Source organism: Aptenodytes forsteri, unplaced genomic scaffold (genome assembly GCF_000699145.1).
Source record: "Aptenodytes forsteri isolate BGI_AS27 unplaced genomic scaffold, ASM69914v1 Scaffold193, whole genome shotgun sequence".
In the NCBI taxonomy this organism is placed as follows: domain Eukaryota; kingdom Metazoa; phylum Chordata; class Aves; order Sphenisciformes; family Spheniscidae; genus Aptenodytes; species Aptenodytes forsteri.
Genome location: NW_008795405.1, coordinates 2,341,413 through 2,357,208, shown reverse-complemented (window position 1 = coordinate 2,357,208; position 15,796 = coordinate 2,341,413). Strand labels below are relative to the sequence as shown.

Genomic DNA, 15,796 nt, shown 5'->3' with positions numbered 1-15,796 from the left:
GGTTGCGGGGTCTGGGAGCAGCATCGGCACAGGCCCCAGCCGGGAGCAGCGAGCTAAGTCCGTGTTTAGAGCCCTGACATCTGGGGGAAGGCGGGGAGGGGAGGAGAGAGGGGAAGATGTGAGGTGGGAAGGCAGCAGGAGAGGAGGCAACTTGGGTCTCGGGGTGAATGCTGCGCACTGGGCTAGGAGAAGGCACAGGTCTCGTGTTTGGGTCACGAGCAGGTAGATGGACTCCTCCCTGCTGAAGCTCCAGCGCCTGCCGCAGAGATACAGGCAACCTGTTTGGTCTGTGCAGCACCCGCACTGGCTGTAGAGGCGGAGAGATACTTGCTGAAGAGACAGACTGCTGCCGGGAGGACACTGTCGAGGGTGTTACTCGGGTAGTGTGAGGGTTCAGAGAGCGGGTAGAAGATAACAGGGATGCTGAGCAGGTGCAAAGCAGACAGTGATGCGAAGGAGACCCCCAAGGGAACATAGGCATTGAGGAAACATGACAGATGTTGAGCAGGTGCGGAGCAGATGATGAGCAGACCCAGATGCGGACGCTAAACAGATTCAGGTGCAGAAGCTGAGCAGATGCAGATGCAAAGACAGAGACTGAGCAGACATGAACCCCAAGCAGATTGCAGATGCTGAGCACATGTAGGCACAAGCAATCCTTTCGGTTTGTGCTTAGGATTCCTTAGGATTGGAGGATGTTGGTGGGCATGCAGTCATACCACCATCCAGGGCGTCCTCCTGTGATGTAGTGCAGTCTTGGGGACACAATTTGAATGCCAACAGTTCTGGGGAGGAGCTGTGACTTGGTGCAGGCAGCCTCAGAACGCAGTTACTCTGCCAGGTTTATGTTAATCTTGACATATGATGAGCTGGAATAAGAGCTACAATGTGGTAATGCAACAAATTTCACTTAATCTCTAGCAGACTGCACTCCATATGGTTATATGATTAGCTCTTAGCTCGGGAGACACCAAGACTCAAGGAACAGAAAGTGCACAGGGTATAGCAGCTTACCCGTATTTCAACATTTTTGACCTACTGAAGTGTCGTTTGTGAAATTCTAAAAATATATGGGGAAACCAAGTGTCTGTGCAAAATAGTACAGCCACACTATGAACCGGTGTGTTTTGGGGAAGGAAACTGGTAAAGCACAACAGCGGGAAATGAAGTCAGAGGAGTGGATTTGGATAAAGTAGAGGGGAAAGAGGAATGAAGATGTGGTGCATGAGAAGGAGCAGTGAGGAGGGACTATGGGTTGGGGAAAATTCCCATGGAAGTGAATGAACCTGTCCCCATGTCCCCCTGTAGGACACTGGGACAAGGTGCTGAGCAGTGGGTTCAAAAGACCAAGTAGTGCTGAGACTGAATTCCTGGGAGTAGGCAGTGTAGATGCCACCACCCAGAGAAAGAGGGAACTTTGGAATTGGGTCACACTGGGAGAGACTAGCTCCAGATAGGCTGTGGTGTCAAGAGACGCACTCCTTCTGAAACCTGGGGAGTTTCATCGCTTACACCATGGCTGAATTTGGCCCTGTGTCTTCAGAAGTGGCTGATGTTCAACTTTCCCATGACTCTGTCACTGTGCCAGGTGGTGATCTCAGAGCACGCTCTGAGCCAAAGCCAGTCTCCTCTGGGGGGGGGGAAGGGGAGGACTGCTCCATTGAGGGAACTGTGAGGATGATACAGACAAGTCTGAAATGTGTGCGCACGCACACAAACTGTTCTAGCTCCAAACTATTAGTCAAGCAGTTCGTTGGCTCAGAGAGCTCATCCTTCTCAAAGACTTAAGGCCCAAAAGTGAGGAGAGCTGAGGAGCAAAAATAGCAGCAGGGAGAGCCCCATCCTTCTAGGAAGGAAGGATATTCAGGACCAGGTTCCCCATCCCTACCCCGAGTTGTCTGGTGACTCACGGAATGGTCTTTCTGCTGTGCCTCTCAGGCACATTGCCTGAATTATAAGGAACGGACTTTCAGAGGGTAACTCGCTCTTGACCAGCCATTCACTTCAGGGATCTCCTAAAACTCATGGGGGTTCAGACCCCCTTAAGCACTGACTTAGTTAGATTCAAGCTCAGAGTGCATCTGCAATGGTCTTGCAAATGGCTTTGCTTACCTTCCTGAGGAAAAACAGATGCCATTTTCCAAGCCAGCTTGAGAGATAAGGCAATTAAAGCCATGGGTCTCTGGGGCCAAGCATCTCTTCCCTCCAAACCTGCCACCTGCAGAGTTCCAGAAGGATCAATTTTTTCCTCCAAAGTTATGCAGCTTTGGCATGAAACACCTTGAAGTACCAGTGGTATAAGATGGAGTGAGGCAATACCTGCTCACAGACAGCCTGCCCTTCCTTGACATCAAACTCTAACTGCACAGCCATCAGCCTTCTTGGGGGTTGCCAGAAACAGCAGCTGTGTAGGGCTGGCGGCACGTGGAGAACCTGCACCTTGCTGAGAGCAGTGGCAGGAAGAAGGAAGCTCCCAAAAGAACCTGCTCCCTGTATCACATTGTCCACGCTAAGAGGCTACTGGTCTCATTGTTTGTGCGGTCAACAGCTCTGGGCTGTCTGGGCTCCACAGTAATAGCAGGGTCTGATCGTGAGGATACATCCTCTTGTGTCAGACTTAGACTGGCAAGGGTGCACAGAGTGTCACAGATTCCCTGTCTGCAGGCTTGGTTACAGCCACTGAGTGTTGTGGACTGGAACAGCTTGCAGGAATATTGCTTCCAGGCTTTGTTCTGTGCTGGTAGGTGGACACGTCTGGATTCCAGTGTGATTAACACACCTGAGCTGGGACTGGACCAAGTTCCCTGAAAAATCACCTTGCCTCCTTTGCCTGTGACCTGTTGCAAAAAGTACTTTACCCCAAAGCAGTCAGCTTCCTGGGAGTGAGACCTGTGCCCTGGACACCCTGCTATGAGAAGCAGGCTCCAACCTCACAGTGTTCAGAGTGAAACACAGAATGCAGCTCCATCTCCCCATCACAGAGGGCTTGTTCCCAGGGTACGAAGGGACCATGAAACTTCTTCTTAGGTAAGATAGCTATTACTATTTCCACTAGGAACATCTCCCAAGACACCAGCACCTTGCTGGTGAAGTAAGTAGGTAGAAGGCAATGTGAGGACAGCAGGCGAAATACAGCAGATACAGTAATCTCTTACCAGCACGGCTGCCTAATTTAGCCAAAAATCTTAAGGAGATGATAATAAATTATTTTGTCTCTCATCTGCACTGTGCTATAGGACCAGATGCACAGTCTCTAAATAGATTGTCAGATAAAGCACTACTGTTGGAAACAGATACTGGGCTAGACTGACCACTGGTCTGATCTAGAAAGGCATTTCTGGCAATTACTGGGACACCCCTCACGGACAGGCAGTCAGGTCTGAAATGGAAGGGCAGGCTGTTAACAGCACTATTAATAGGGCTAGGAGTGCAAACAGCTTAAGGGGTTATTAAAACACAGTATCTGCCTAGGTCTAAGACACAGAACAGTTATCAGTGTTAGACTTCAGCCAGGAAGATGCCTTTGGGCATTTAATGAGATCAGAGCTTGGCTTTTCTGTGGCATAAAGCCTAGAACTGGTCACAGTGGTGGAGTCCCCACAGTGAGTGTCCTCATGTGGCTCGGTGTACTCTTTGCACTGCAGGGTTGTTGGGCTGAGCATACCAGCTCATGGCTGCAGTGGGGTCTGGTCTCTGGGATTGCCAAACATCCATCTCTTCAATACAGCCAGAGACTTTCCTGTATGGCAAAGCTGTTCCATTCAGTAGTACAAATGACAAAAACCTCCTCCAATTAAAGCCCAGTGTGAGCATCTGGTCATTAGCTTATTGAGTAAAACTTCAGCACCCTAAGAACACATCCTTGTAAACTGGCAGGCTCCTGCTTGCTGAATCTGGGTGTAGCACAAGAGGAAGACCTTCATCTTCATGGAGATGACTCTGGAAGTACATCGGTGTTGCTCAAAGAAGAATTTGGCATGGGAGGTGAACCTCTGTGCTCAGGCGCCATTTCACCCTAGCTCATCTTCGGAAGCTGTTTCCCTGGGGAGACAGTGGTGGTGTGAAGAGGGGGGCTGACTCCAGGAATCTAACTTGAAGGTTGCTTCAACTAGGGCTTCTAGCCTGTTTGTCATAGGCTGGAACTGTGGCTGGGACAGTTCTTTGTTTCTTTGTTTCTTTTTTTTGTTTAAAACCAACTTAAATATCAGCTGACATAAGAGCCCTGTGTTGCACTGGACAACAGTCAAGAGGTCATATGAGAGGCTCTATAGGGCTGCAAACAAACCTGCATGTGGGCGTAGAGCGGGAGCTGCTGTGTCTTGTCTGCAGGAAGCCTTAATGATGCTAGAGCCTTGAAGGCTAGAGCCTCGAAGGCTAACAGAGGTCAATAGGAGAGGAACAATAGCAACTACAAAGACTTTTCCATGGGACCAAAATGGTCCCAATGAAGAGAGGCTTGTTTTCTCTTGAGGACATTGTTTTGGACCTCATAGCTTTTACGTACTCTCTTTTGGGGTATCAGTGAAATGGATTTTTCTGTTCAGCAGGCACACATCGAGGCAGAGAATCGCTGTGTTATTTCTTGCCCATGTGTCTGATCTCCACAGGCCTCTCAGCCCTATTACTGTGTCCTTGAAGAACTCTGTAGCTAGTACTATTCATTAATTCCTTCTCCAGGTCATGAATGAGAACTGATCTTAAAACCCAGTTCTTTCAGTACACACTGAATAGTCACTGCCCCAAAAAGTCTTCCATGCCTCATGCTTTGTGGACACTTGACTGGCTTTCATTCTAGGAGACAATGTCAAGGTTTGTAAAACTAAGATTCAACGGCAATGCGATCACCTCGTATATGGCTTCATGTCTCTAGCATGAGCCGAGTCATACCATCATCACTCTTGGGAATGGGCCCCACTAGCTGCAAATGAGGTTGCCCCATTGTCTTGGCTGAGGTTGTCGTTTTGGATGCAGCAGACTCATGAGCATTAGCAACATTTGATGAGCAGAGTTAGATAATATTAAAAATACTGTGGTTGATCTCTACTGATTCTCTGGCTTGTAGCATTGAAATATCGGTGGCAGTATTGGGAAGATCTTGCAAAATGTTGCAATGTAGATCAATTTTGAGTGAATTCCTCATGTGTTATCTTCAGCTAGACAACCATGCTTCACAGGTGGCAAGATGTTTGAATGACAGGCCTCTGCTAGAAAGCTTTCTCAAACAATATTTATTTGAGATACCGCCCCTCTGACCTGTGGTTCTCAGTCTTTCCATCTTTCTTTCTCCTAGATGAGTTGGGCATTTGTCCAAAAGGTGTCACCTCCAACGTGTTCCGCTTTAATGTGTCCTCGGCAGAGAAGAACAGCACCAACTTGTTCCGGGCCGAGTTTCGGGTGCTGCGTGTGCCCAACCCAAGCTCCAAACGCAGCGAGCAGCGCATTGAGCTCTTCCAGGTGAGTATCCTTCTCACCTTCCCCTGTGCCTGAGCCCAGAATAGCTTGACTCCTTAATGGTTGCCTCAACTGATATGTGCAGGGCCACAGAAGAGAGAGAGAAGAAATCCCATGCTGTACCCCAGGCTTCTTCCAGCATATGCAATGATACAGTCACCTTTCTTTCCTTTTACAGTGTGGTGCTGTTCTTCCCCCACTCACATTGGCTGGCGGCTCTGGGCACCCTGGCATGGTGCCCACTGCAGCTCTTGCTGCACTGAGAAGGGGGTTGGAAGGGGACCCTCTCACCAGTGGAGCAGCCCTGACCCTTCTGTCACATCTGCATGCCTAGGTCCCTTGGCAGTTTTGTTCCTCTGACTGTCGCAGTACAGTTGGTGCTAATCCAATGGGTGGAGCTCTCTGTCTTGTCACTGATTTACTGGAAAAATAATGCTTGCTTTCAGTGTTCCCTTCAGCAGCAGCTCCTCAGGGGCACAATTCATGACACCATTAATTCAGGTACTTATCTGGAGTTTGGTTTGAACCCATGGACTCCCCTGGCAGAACTGTTTCAGGTTGGAGGTGGTCTTAGGCTGGGCTGGACCACCCAGCTAATGATACAGTTTAGCATCCAGGCGGCACATTCCCACAGGCTGGTGTCTGCCCACTTTGCAGTAAGAGTGCAGCTAAAATTGCCCTGTGGCTGCTAGCTCATGAGGACTTCCTGAAATTCAGCTTCAAAAGTCAGAGCAGTTCACCAGGTGACACAACTGACAAGGAGGCAATCCCAGAGCTTCTCCATAGAGTCAGTGCTCTGTGGAGTGAACCTGGGGTCCTGCAGGAAGGAACACCTTGCACAGGCTGTGGCTGTTTGTCTGGAAGCGGGAAGAGATGTCATACCAGGGGGAGAGGCCTCCAAACCTGATCAGCTCTGTTGTGTTTTGATAGAAGTTGAAGAGTGTAGGACAGCTGAAAACGCCACAGTGTAGGACTCGATAGGCTTGCTGGGCAAGGGACCTGTGGCAAGATGCTCTATTGCCCACTGCTGGTTCTACTCTGAAATCCAGACCCACATCCCACAGGTGTATACAGAAACAAAACCACCCATTAGATCAATTGCTGTGTGCTTCTGCCTCTGGATATGTGCCCTGAAACAAGGATGAATTGAGAGAGGTGGGCTGCTTAGGACACAGAAATAAGCATTGCGTAGATCTCTGGAGTTCAGGTTGGTTGTGAAGCATGTCCTTCTCACCTGTGCCAGGGTATTCCTAGTGTCTCACTTGCCGGGACCAACCTTCTGAATTAGTTTTTAGCAAGCTGTGGAAGAAAAAAGACCCAAGGCTATCCCTTCCTTATGCGTGGCACTGGCTGATTCTCTCTACCACTCCTTCTGACGCAGATCCTTCAGCCGGATGAGCACATAGCAAAGCAGCGCTACCTCAGTGGCAGGAATGTGCAGACACGGGGCTCCCCTGAGTGGCTGTCCTTCGATGTCACCGAGACTGTGCGTGAGTGGCTTCTGCACAGAGGTAGGGGTCTTAGTTGGACTGGGTGTCAAGGCATCCATAGAAATGTGGATCAATGTTGACAGGAGTATCTCTCTGCTCCCCTTTCTGCAGGGGCTTGGCTCACATAGAGAACAGCTTCTTTCGGTCTGAGAACAAGCCTTCCCCCAGAGAGCTACCTCAGTGCATGACGTTTGCTAGATTCCTAGCTCTGTCCTGGAGTCCTCACTGCGTAGCTCGGTGGGCTGAGTCAGAATGAGGATTCATCCTCTGGAGGAAATTGTTTTCACTGAGAGATGCTGGAAACTCTTTTGGTTCTTCGATTCTAAGCAGGGGTCCCCTCTGCTTGTCTAAACTATAATCTGTAATATATAGCAAATGAGGATTGCTCTGGTTTAATTTTCATATGGACTAGAGCAAATCCAATAGGGAAACACCAGCAAGGATCCTGGTTTCTTTAGCTGTTTACAGCTTGGCAGGTATAAAGGTGAGGAAATACCAGAGGCTGACACACCTAGACAGATGGAGGCTTTAGCACTACAGAGAACATACCTCTGCCACCACTGGGCAGCCCAACAGATAGTTAAGGGGCAGCTCCCAGCAAGAACACTGACCCCATTCACAGCTGGAGCATAGGCACTGTGACTCACAGCTGGATTGGCCTCACAGATAGAAGCTAGGTGCCACTGAAAACTGGAATGCAGGTACTGGCAAGCAGCCGCTCCCTGGAAGGGTAAGCTGTGAGCTTGTAGGCTCCACCTTTTTCAAGCAATCTAAGTTGTGTCCTGATGGCTGGAGTTCAGGGCTGGAACTGCAGCGAGCTCTGGGCAGGCACACTAGCTGACAAGACATCACAGAGTATAAAGTGCTTAGGAAAAAAGGTGCTAGGCACCTTGTCAATGCCCCGGGGAACCAGATGTTTTAATTCATGACAGAACATAAAAAAGGAGCTTTCATAAGAGTCTTAAATTCCCTTAGGCCCACACAGCACGACTGGTCCAGGAAGTTATTATGAAAATAGGTTTGCCTCTGGAAAGTCTGTATGACTTAGACTGCTAGCAGTTCAACAAAACAGGAGGTTGCAGCTGCTGAGAAAAATGCTTCCAGTAACATTACTTGTCCATATCCAACTCCCTCATTTTCAGATCTCTCCTTCAGACACTAACCAGAAGCCAGATAGTGGACAGGTACTGAGGATGGCAAAACTGATTTAACAGACACTGCAAGCCAGCTCTTCAAAATACTTGTTTTCCACTGGAGCTTCTTGAAGCTCAACAACTGCTTTTGGATGCTGAATAGCCTAAAAACCGCAACCAGGAGCACCCTTCTCACCTGCCCAGGAAGCTCCATTTAGCAAGAGCAAGGCTTTTGACACAGGTGCAGCCGCAAGATTCTGCTTCCCATTCTCCTTTCCAAGGCAGCTTCTGTTCCCCAGCTCTGATAGCATCCCTGACTTTGAGACCAACCCACAGTCTAGGAGTTACCACAGTACATGTCCTCAGTGAAACTTCCTGCACCAGGAGCTCTCCTAGCTGAGGAATACTGTTTCTCACAGAGTCATCTCCTTCTTTGCAGAGTCCAACCTTGGCCTGGAAATTAGCATACACTGTCCTTGCCATACTTTTCAGCCCAATGGAGACATCTTGGAGAATTTGCACGAGGTCTTGGAGATCAAGTTCAAAGGTGATAAAGAACTGAGTTAGGGGAGGCTGTTGGGGAGAGGAAAGCCTGGAGTATCTAAAGAAAAAACAAGGTCTTGCTTTGCATATTTGAGCATTTTATGTTGCGTAACATTTGTCTTAAAGCATACGCATCTAGGTTTGCACATTGATTATAAGGGTATATCCACTTTGTACGTAGGTTAGAAATGGGAGAAAGGAAGAGCAGGCTGGGTAGGTTTGCACGAGTGTCTGCAGAAAGGAATAATTCTGTATTTCAATGTCTCTCTGGGAAGTTCAGCTTGATGCCTTCTCAGATTTCCATGGAGGCTCTGCTTTCCAGTTAGGGTGACTGAAACACAAGGAAGTCAGGCATCCTGTGTGAGGTGGCCCAGAGAGTCAGTGGCTTGGCTGGCCTAAGAACTAGGAACCTCCTGGCTTGCAGCCCTGGGCTGCAGCCACTGGCCCCCACAGGCTCCATTTCTGAGGCTGTTCTGCAGAGTGCCAATGATCTGACATCTTCTTTAAACCATTCATCTTCCCGCCTGTCCTGGGACCGAAGCCAGGAGTGAGTGAGATGGATTAATGGCCCCACCAGCAGTTTGCAAATGGTAAAACAGGTGGCCCGTAAGCCTCTATTTCAGGCCTGCAGCAGTCAGATTCACCAGGAGTAAATGGGTCTCTGTGAGGGAAGAAGTCCCACAGTAAGTGGATGTGGTGCCTGAATCCCTTTCACCCTGGTTCAGGGGCAGGCATGAGAGTGTTAAATGCACTGAAAAGTCTTGTTGCATCCTCCACTTCCACACTGACTTCTTTGTGGATCGTGTTTTTCTCTGAAGGCATTGACAGTGAGGATGACTATGGCCGTGGGGACTTGGGGCGCCTGAAGAAGCAGAAAGACTTGCATAATCCCCACCTCATCTTGATGATGTTACCCCCACATCGGCTGGAGAGCCAAGCATTGGGAGGCCAGAGAAAGAAACGGGCCTTGGATACCAACTACTGTTTCCGGTAAGTGAGAATCCTGCTTGGAGTGACCAGGTCCCATGCCTGAGGTGGGCAAGCCTGGCGAGACTCCATGCCACCAGGAAAGGCAGAGCCCTCCAAGGGGGTTGTGTGTCACCATGGTGCCACAGGGGCCACATGAGAAACACAGCTCAGCCAGCTTCTCCTCGTGGTGTCCAAGAAGGGGACTCTTGCCAGCTCAGCAGAGTCACTGTGTGCTTCTGGCTGAGCCGCTGGCTAGAGGGAGACTTCCAAGCAGCTTCCTGGAGCACAGCCTGGGCAGGGACCCGTGGCAGCCCCCTGCTAGCTCCAGGTGCCGGAGAACAGCCAGGTACTGCTGTGGGTGAGCAGGGTGCTGCCTCCTTGGGGCAGTGGGCAAGCTGCCTGCCGGCAGGCACGACCAGTGCCAGGCTGCTGAGCTGCCTGCCATGGCTCACCTCTGCCGCTCCTCTGCACTTGGTGCAGGCAAACACCATGTCCCACTGCGCACTGCTGGTACTAGTCCTGCTCAGGAAGCTGCATCGCGCACTCGCATATAAGGCCCCTCTTTAGATTCACTGTGTTTTGATACTGTGTTTCAGGAACCTGGAGGAGAACTGCTGTGTGCGTCCTCTGTACATCGACTTCCGACAGGACCTTGGCTGGAAATGGGTCCACGAGCCTAAGGGCTACTTTGCTAACTTTTGTTCGGGCCCTTGTCCGTACCTCCGCAGCGCAGACACCACTCACAGCACGGTACATCCAGTGTATTACCCTGCCAGGGCTTGTGGCTGTGTCTCCCCCTTCCTCCCTAAGTCTGATCATATCCAGTCTCTTCAAAGCAGCAAAAGCAGTTCAGATCAATACTTGTAAAAAACTGTCCAAGGAAACTACAGAAAAGAGTCTAGGTGGTTCAGCTGGGAAAATGTGCTTCCTTTGGAGTCCTGCCTGCCACGGCTCACCTCTGCCGCTCCTCTGCACTTGGTGCAGGCAAACACCATGTCCCACTGCGCACTGCTGGTACTAGTCCTGCTCAGGAAGCTGCATCGCCACTCGCATAATAAGGCCCCTCTTTAGATTCACTGTGTTTTGATACTGTGTTTCAGGAACCTGGAGGAGAACTGCTGTGTGCGTCCTCTGTACATCGACTTCCGACAGGACCTTGGCTGGAAATGGGTCCACGAGCCTAAGGGCTACTTTGCTAACTTTTGTTCGGGCCCTTGTCCGTACCTCCGCAGCGCAGACACCACTCACAGCACGGTACATCCAGTGTATTACCCTGCCAGGGCTTGTGGCTGTGTCTCCCCCTTCCTCCCTAAGTCTGATCATATCCAGTCTCTTCAAAGCAGCAAAAGCAGTTCAGATCAATACTTGTAAAAAACTGTCCAAGGAAACTACAGAAAAGAGTCTAGGTGGTTCAGCTGGGAAAATGTGCTTCCTTTGGAGTCAATACTGAGTCCCTGCTTCCAGCCAAATGTTGAGGAGGAGGAGGATGCTGTCTCTTGGATAAGATGTGAAACAGCAGGACTGATGGGTTTTGGGGTACTTAATTGGTAATGGCCAGAGTATTAACTGAATTGTTCACATCAAACGTCAACTCTGGTAATTACCTTCTGCCTAAATTTCTCCTGCAGTTTGCACTGGACAGAGGATTTTTCTACGCTCTGTGCCAGGTTGTCACACAAAACTGTTGTGCCATGGCACGCAGCTGCCGTCTGCTATACCACAGGGGCAGCTGTAGCCCAAAAGTGAAGGGAAATCCATGTCCATGCCCAGAAGTGAACACAGCCATGCAGTAAGCTCTCCTTTCTGCACAGGCATCCTTTCCAGCTGTATAAATCCCACCTGACCCATGGCAGGAAGGAACTTACTAGGCAGTGAGATTCATGAGTGAAAACTGGCAGAAAGCAAATGTCTTTAGGTAACTTAAGCATAACCTCTGTTTAACATGAGTACACTAGGCAGTCTTTGGGAAGAATACCACCTGAGCTTAGCTACTGTCTAAAGTGGAAGAAAATGAAAGCAATAGAAAAGCACAGGCATGGGAGAAGTACCAAGGGGAGAAGACAGACTAAGGAGCAGGCAGTCCATTGCTGAAGCAAGAAAAGCCAGAGGAAAATCCTGTGCTGCTGTCCACAGAAGAGAAGAGGTGGCAATCCAGACAATGCAACAGCTCACTAGCAACTTAGCTTCAGGTTTCACTAAAAAAGTTACTGAAAAAAGCAGATTCAGCTGAAGAATAGATAACTAGGTAAAGATGATACTGCAGAAAAGATGCTAACATTTTCTTGACAGCTTGAGAGACTGCACAGCAACAGGGCCTGCTGAAGCTCAAGGACTAATATCAGTGGGAACAGTCGATCTATGGGAAGGAAGGAGTGAACAGATGCTGGGCATTAAGTGCAAGACAAGGCAAGGGAATGAACAGCTTTAAAAGGGTAATGGGCATGTAGCTTTACCATCTGGCTGTCCTGAGAAGCTCTCTAGTAGATAACTGGACTGAATCAGTGTGAGAGAAAGGAGATTTTAGAATGGTTCCTAATGTTCTTTTCTTGAGCAAGAAAGAAAACTATCAAGCGTTAAGGTCAGCTGAGTGACCCAAGAAACCTTTAGAACAATATAGCTGCTGACAGCTTGCCAGCACCACCTAGGAAAAACATGGTGAAAAGATTTCTCACCAGTCTGTTTAACCTACTGCCTGTTCAGAGTAGAGCAGCCCCAGAGCATGTGGTACCCCTGTGGTACAGCCAGGGGTACTGTGCTCAGTATCCCAGAGAGCTTCTACCAGAACGACTGCGATTACATGGATCTGGATGATAGAACAGGATGTTTCCTTAGCACCTCTCACCCCCAAAGACTGTAAAGTAGTTAAAAGACAATGTGCCAGACCTTGTTGTTTATACCAGACAAGCACTAATGAGACAACAGTAGTGCAGGTGAGATCATGTTTTGGCCCCAAAACTCAAGAAGTTGCTTACCGCTGAGAAGCGGCCACCTCTGGCGCGGAACATGGCAACTGTTCTGTAGCGGTTACATGGCTGAAGTGTACAGTCATCTGTGGGCTGGGGCCAGCTGGGAGGAGGAATCCAGTGGGGTCCCACAGGACACTCTCCTGGCTCCAGCGTTATAGTGTAATGACTTGGAGGATGGAGTGGAGGGAGAAAGCATCAGACAGTTCAAAGCTGGGAGGGAATTGTGGATACTCGAGAGGATTGGCATCCATCCAGTGCTATCTAGAGATGTTGGTTGAATTAATCAGCACTGGTGATTTTTCTTCTGGTTTTTTTAATTGAACCCAAGACAACATGGCCCCAGGCTGGTTACACCCAGCCTTGTTAAAAGCAAAAATTGTGATGCTATCCACCATACCAAATTAGAGATGAAAGGAGACAACTACTTGCATTCCTTCAACCCTTAGGCATCAGCCACAGAGCAAGGCTACTACAATTAAAAAAAAAAAGTCTTTAAGAGTCAGGCCGAGGCAGGTGAGACCCTTTAGAAGCAGGCCATGATCAGGAAGTGACAGGAGTATTACTCATCTCAGGGAAATACCCTCTGATGAGCATAGTCCAAACACCTAGAAACCTGTTGGCTTTGCAGTCCCTTCCTGTCCTCAACCAACTTAAATGTATTCCTGACTTTGTCACCACATTTACTTTGTTTCTGCAGGTGCTGGGCTTATACAACACGCTGAACCCTGAGGCATCCGCTTCGCCCTGCTGTGTCCCCCAGGACCTGGAGCCACTCACTATCTTGTACTATGTCGGGAGGACCCCCAAAGTGGAGCAGCTCTCCAACATGGTGGTGAAATCCTGCAAGTGCAGCTGAAAGGCACCCTGGCCCGCCCAAAGCCAAGAGAGAAACTGTCAGCACCCACTCTCCTGCTCCCAGGCTAACACAAAAGGAACTGGGGGTCAGAGACTATGCATGCTGAGGGCTGAGTGCCAAACCCTGTGGCTTAGGGTCTGGCAGCCCTTGGGGATCTCTTCTGGAACATTTCTTGGTCTTGTTGGCAGTGTCATGTTCCTTCTGGGAGTTACTTTGGTGACACGAAGGCCACACTCTCCAAAACCGCTGGACAGTTGGTGTGGAAGAGAAGGATAGGGTGGAGGAACTGCTGTGTATTTGAATGCTGGGTGGTTGAGCTGGGAAAGCGAGAGAATGAGAAAGAGCAGGTGAAAGGGGGAATGGAAATGGGGCGATGTTTTCTATTCTAGCTTTAGCTATCTTAGGACCTCAGCCCTCCCCACTGGCCTGAAGAATTAAAGGTTTCCCCTGTAGGAGGAAACCCTGAAATTTTCTTTAGAGAAAGAAAATGCACCAAGAAGGGAAGCTGCTGAGAGAAGAAATGCTCAGAGATACACTTAGACACTTGTTCCTCAGAGCTGTGATCCAGGAGTCCTGCAACTGAAACTCTGTGTCTGCCAAACCTGTAAGTTCAGTTGGCAGATCCTGGCTATTGGTTTCTAAATGCAAACTGCAAGGCTCCCAGCCAGCCTGCTGAGGGTGGGCAAATACAAGGAAAGAGGGTGCTGAGTCCATTTTCAGAGCGACTGATGTCTCCATTCAGCTCTTTTCCCTTCCTGGAGTTTCTGAGAGATGGTTTCTGGGTCAGGGCAAGAGCAGTATCTGTGGGTACCTGAATATTGGGCCCATTCATTCATGAGCTGATACACCCTGAGGACCTCTTGTCTGTTGTGGTTTGTGAGGTGCTTTGGGGTGTTCTGCATCTGTTCTGCATGATGACCTGAACGTGGCCCAGGCCTCACCTGCCAAAACTTAAAAAATAGTAATCTCAAAAACATTGTAAAAAATAAATATTTTGGGGGGGGAGATGCTCTTTTTTTCACAAGCAAGTTGTCTGTTGGAGGGTTGGATGGTTTGCTCTTTTCAAACTGCTTGCTGCTGTGGCATACTCAGTCACTAAAATCTTTCCCCTTTCCAAAATGTCTCTTCAAAGGAACAGACAGAATTTAGGTCAGCCAGAGAGCCCCGGAATAGTAATTCCTTGGTACCCTTAAACTGTGCCTGGTATATATGTGCCCTGTCCTGCCCTAGTCCTTCAGACATGTACGTCACCTCTGGCATCTGCTTTTGACAGATTCGTATAAAGCTCCCCTCAAATGTAAAACACTTCCAACAATACTGTTTAAATAACCATGGTAGTGCAGTTGCCACAGCTAACAAATGTCCTATGTCCATTTGAATATATATGGTCTGCCAGTACAGACTTGTACACACAGGTAAATAACACACCCCTCCTTCCCAATTTACCATGAACATTGCAGATGCTCATAAAAAGTTCACAGATGTTGCCCAGGCAAGAAATCAATGTACTATGGGCTTTTTCAGCCAAAGGTAAAAATCTCCGGTGCTTGCATGCCATGTGAGACTCGGAGGCTGTGCCTCTGACTCTCCAACCACAACTACTTAAAGTCATGTTCTAGAGACCACAGAGGTTCTTCCCTGTCCCCTCCCAATTCCTGGTCCCCAGCAACTAAGTGTAAAATGACACCTAGCTTGTTAATCGCTTGTGGCCAGGGCTTTCCATGGTCAGCTCAGAATTCAGCTCTTCCAGCAAGCCCTTCACAATAGTGGCTGCTTCCATATACCTCACGTGAGGCTGCCATAACATGTAATCTCAAACGTCTTAATAAACTGTAAACAACCCTCCCTGCACCATCACCAGCTGGCTAGAGGTTAGCAAGGGTGGGTCAGTGGAGGGAGCCTGCCAACTTGTGTGACATTTTGGCTGGGGCACACATGGTCTGATAGAGGCACTCCCCAATGCTTAGCTTTATCCCTTTCATCTCTCTGGGGCTCCTTGACCTCTCATCGGTGTGATGATGAAAGGTGCAGCTCTGATCGGTCCTGCAGCATTAGTGTATTACTGTGCCCTGTACAGCTCTCCATGCCCATGCTTCCCCCCTGCCTGCCCAAGGAGGGAGCAAATAAATGCATTACGACTACACTACCATGCTGATAGACAGGCCAGAAATTTAGTGGCTGCAATGGGGGGTGGGGGGAAATCCAGATGCCAATTGGCGTAGGAATACTCTCTAATCTCCTTTTAGCAGCAGCCCCTGGGGAGGTTTTGGTTTACAAGCTGCAGTCTGTTCTTTGGTCATTGTTTCTCCTGAGCCCTGGGCTGGCTCTGCTGCCCATCCAATTGAAGGGCTTCCTTGCTAGTAAAGGCGGGGGGGGGGGGGGGGGAAA

The 15,796-nt window shown here is 49.2% G+C and overlaps 1 protein-coding gene across 1 annotated transcript in view; it reads left to right on the top strand.

Moving 5' to 3' along the window:
* Positions 1 to 14,396, top strand: part of TGFB3 (transforming growth factor beta 3) — a 15,076-nt gene extending 680 nt beyond the window's left edge. The window contains exons 2-7 of the mRNA XM_009280723.2: positions 5,291 to 5,454; positions 6,833 to 6,962; positions 8,514 to 8,621; positions 9,436 to 9,607; positions 10,183 to 10,336; positions 13,250 to 14,396. Coding sequence (XP_009278998.1) covers positions 5,291 to 5,454; positions 6,833 to 6,962; positions 8,514 to 8,621; positions 9,436 to 9,607; positions 10,183 to 10,336; positions 13,250 to 13,408 — 887 coding nt within the window. The 3' untranslated portion in view covers positions 13,409 to 14,396. The remainder of the gene's footprint in view (positions 1 to 5,290; positions 5,455 to 6,832; positions 6,963 to 8,513; positions 8,622 to 9,435; positions 9,608 to 10,182; positions 10,337 to 13,249) is intronic.
* The last annotated feature ends 1,400 nt before the right edge of the window (positions 14,397 to 15,796 follow it).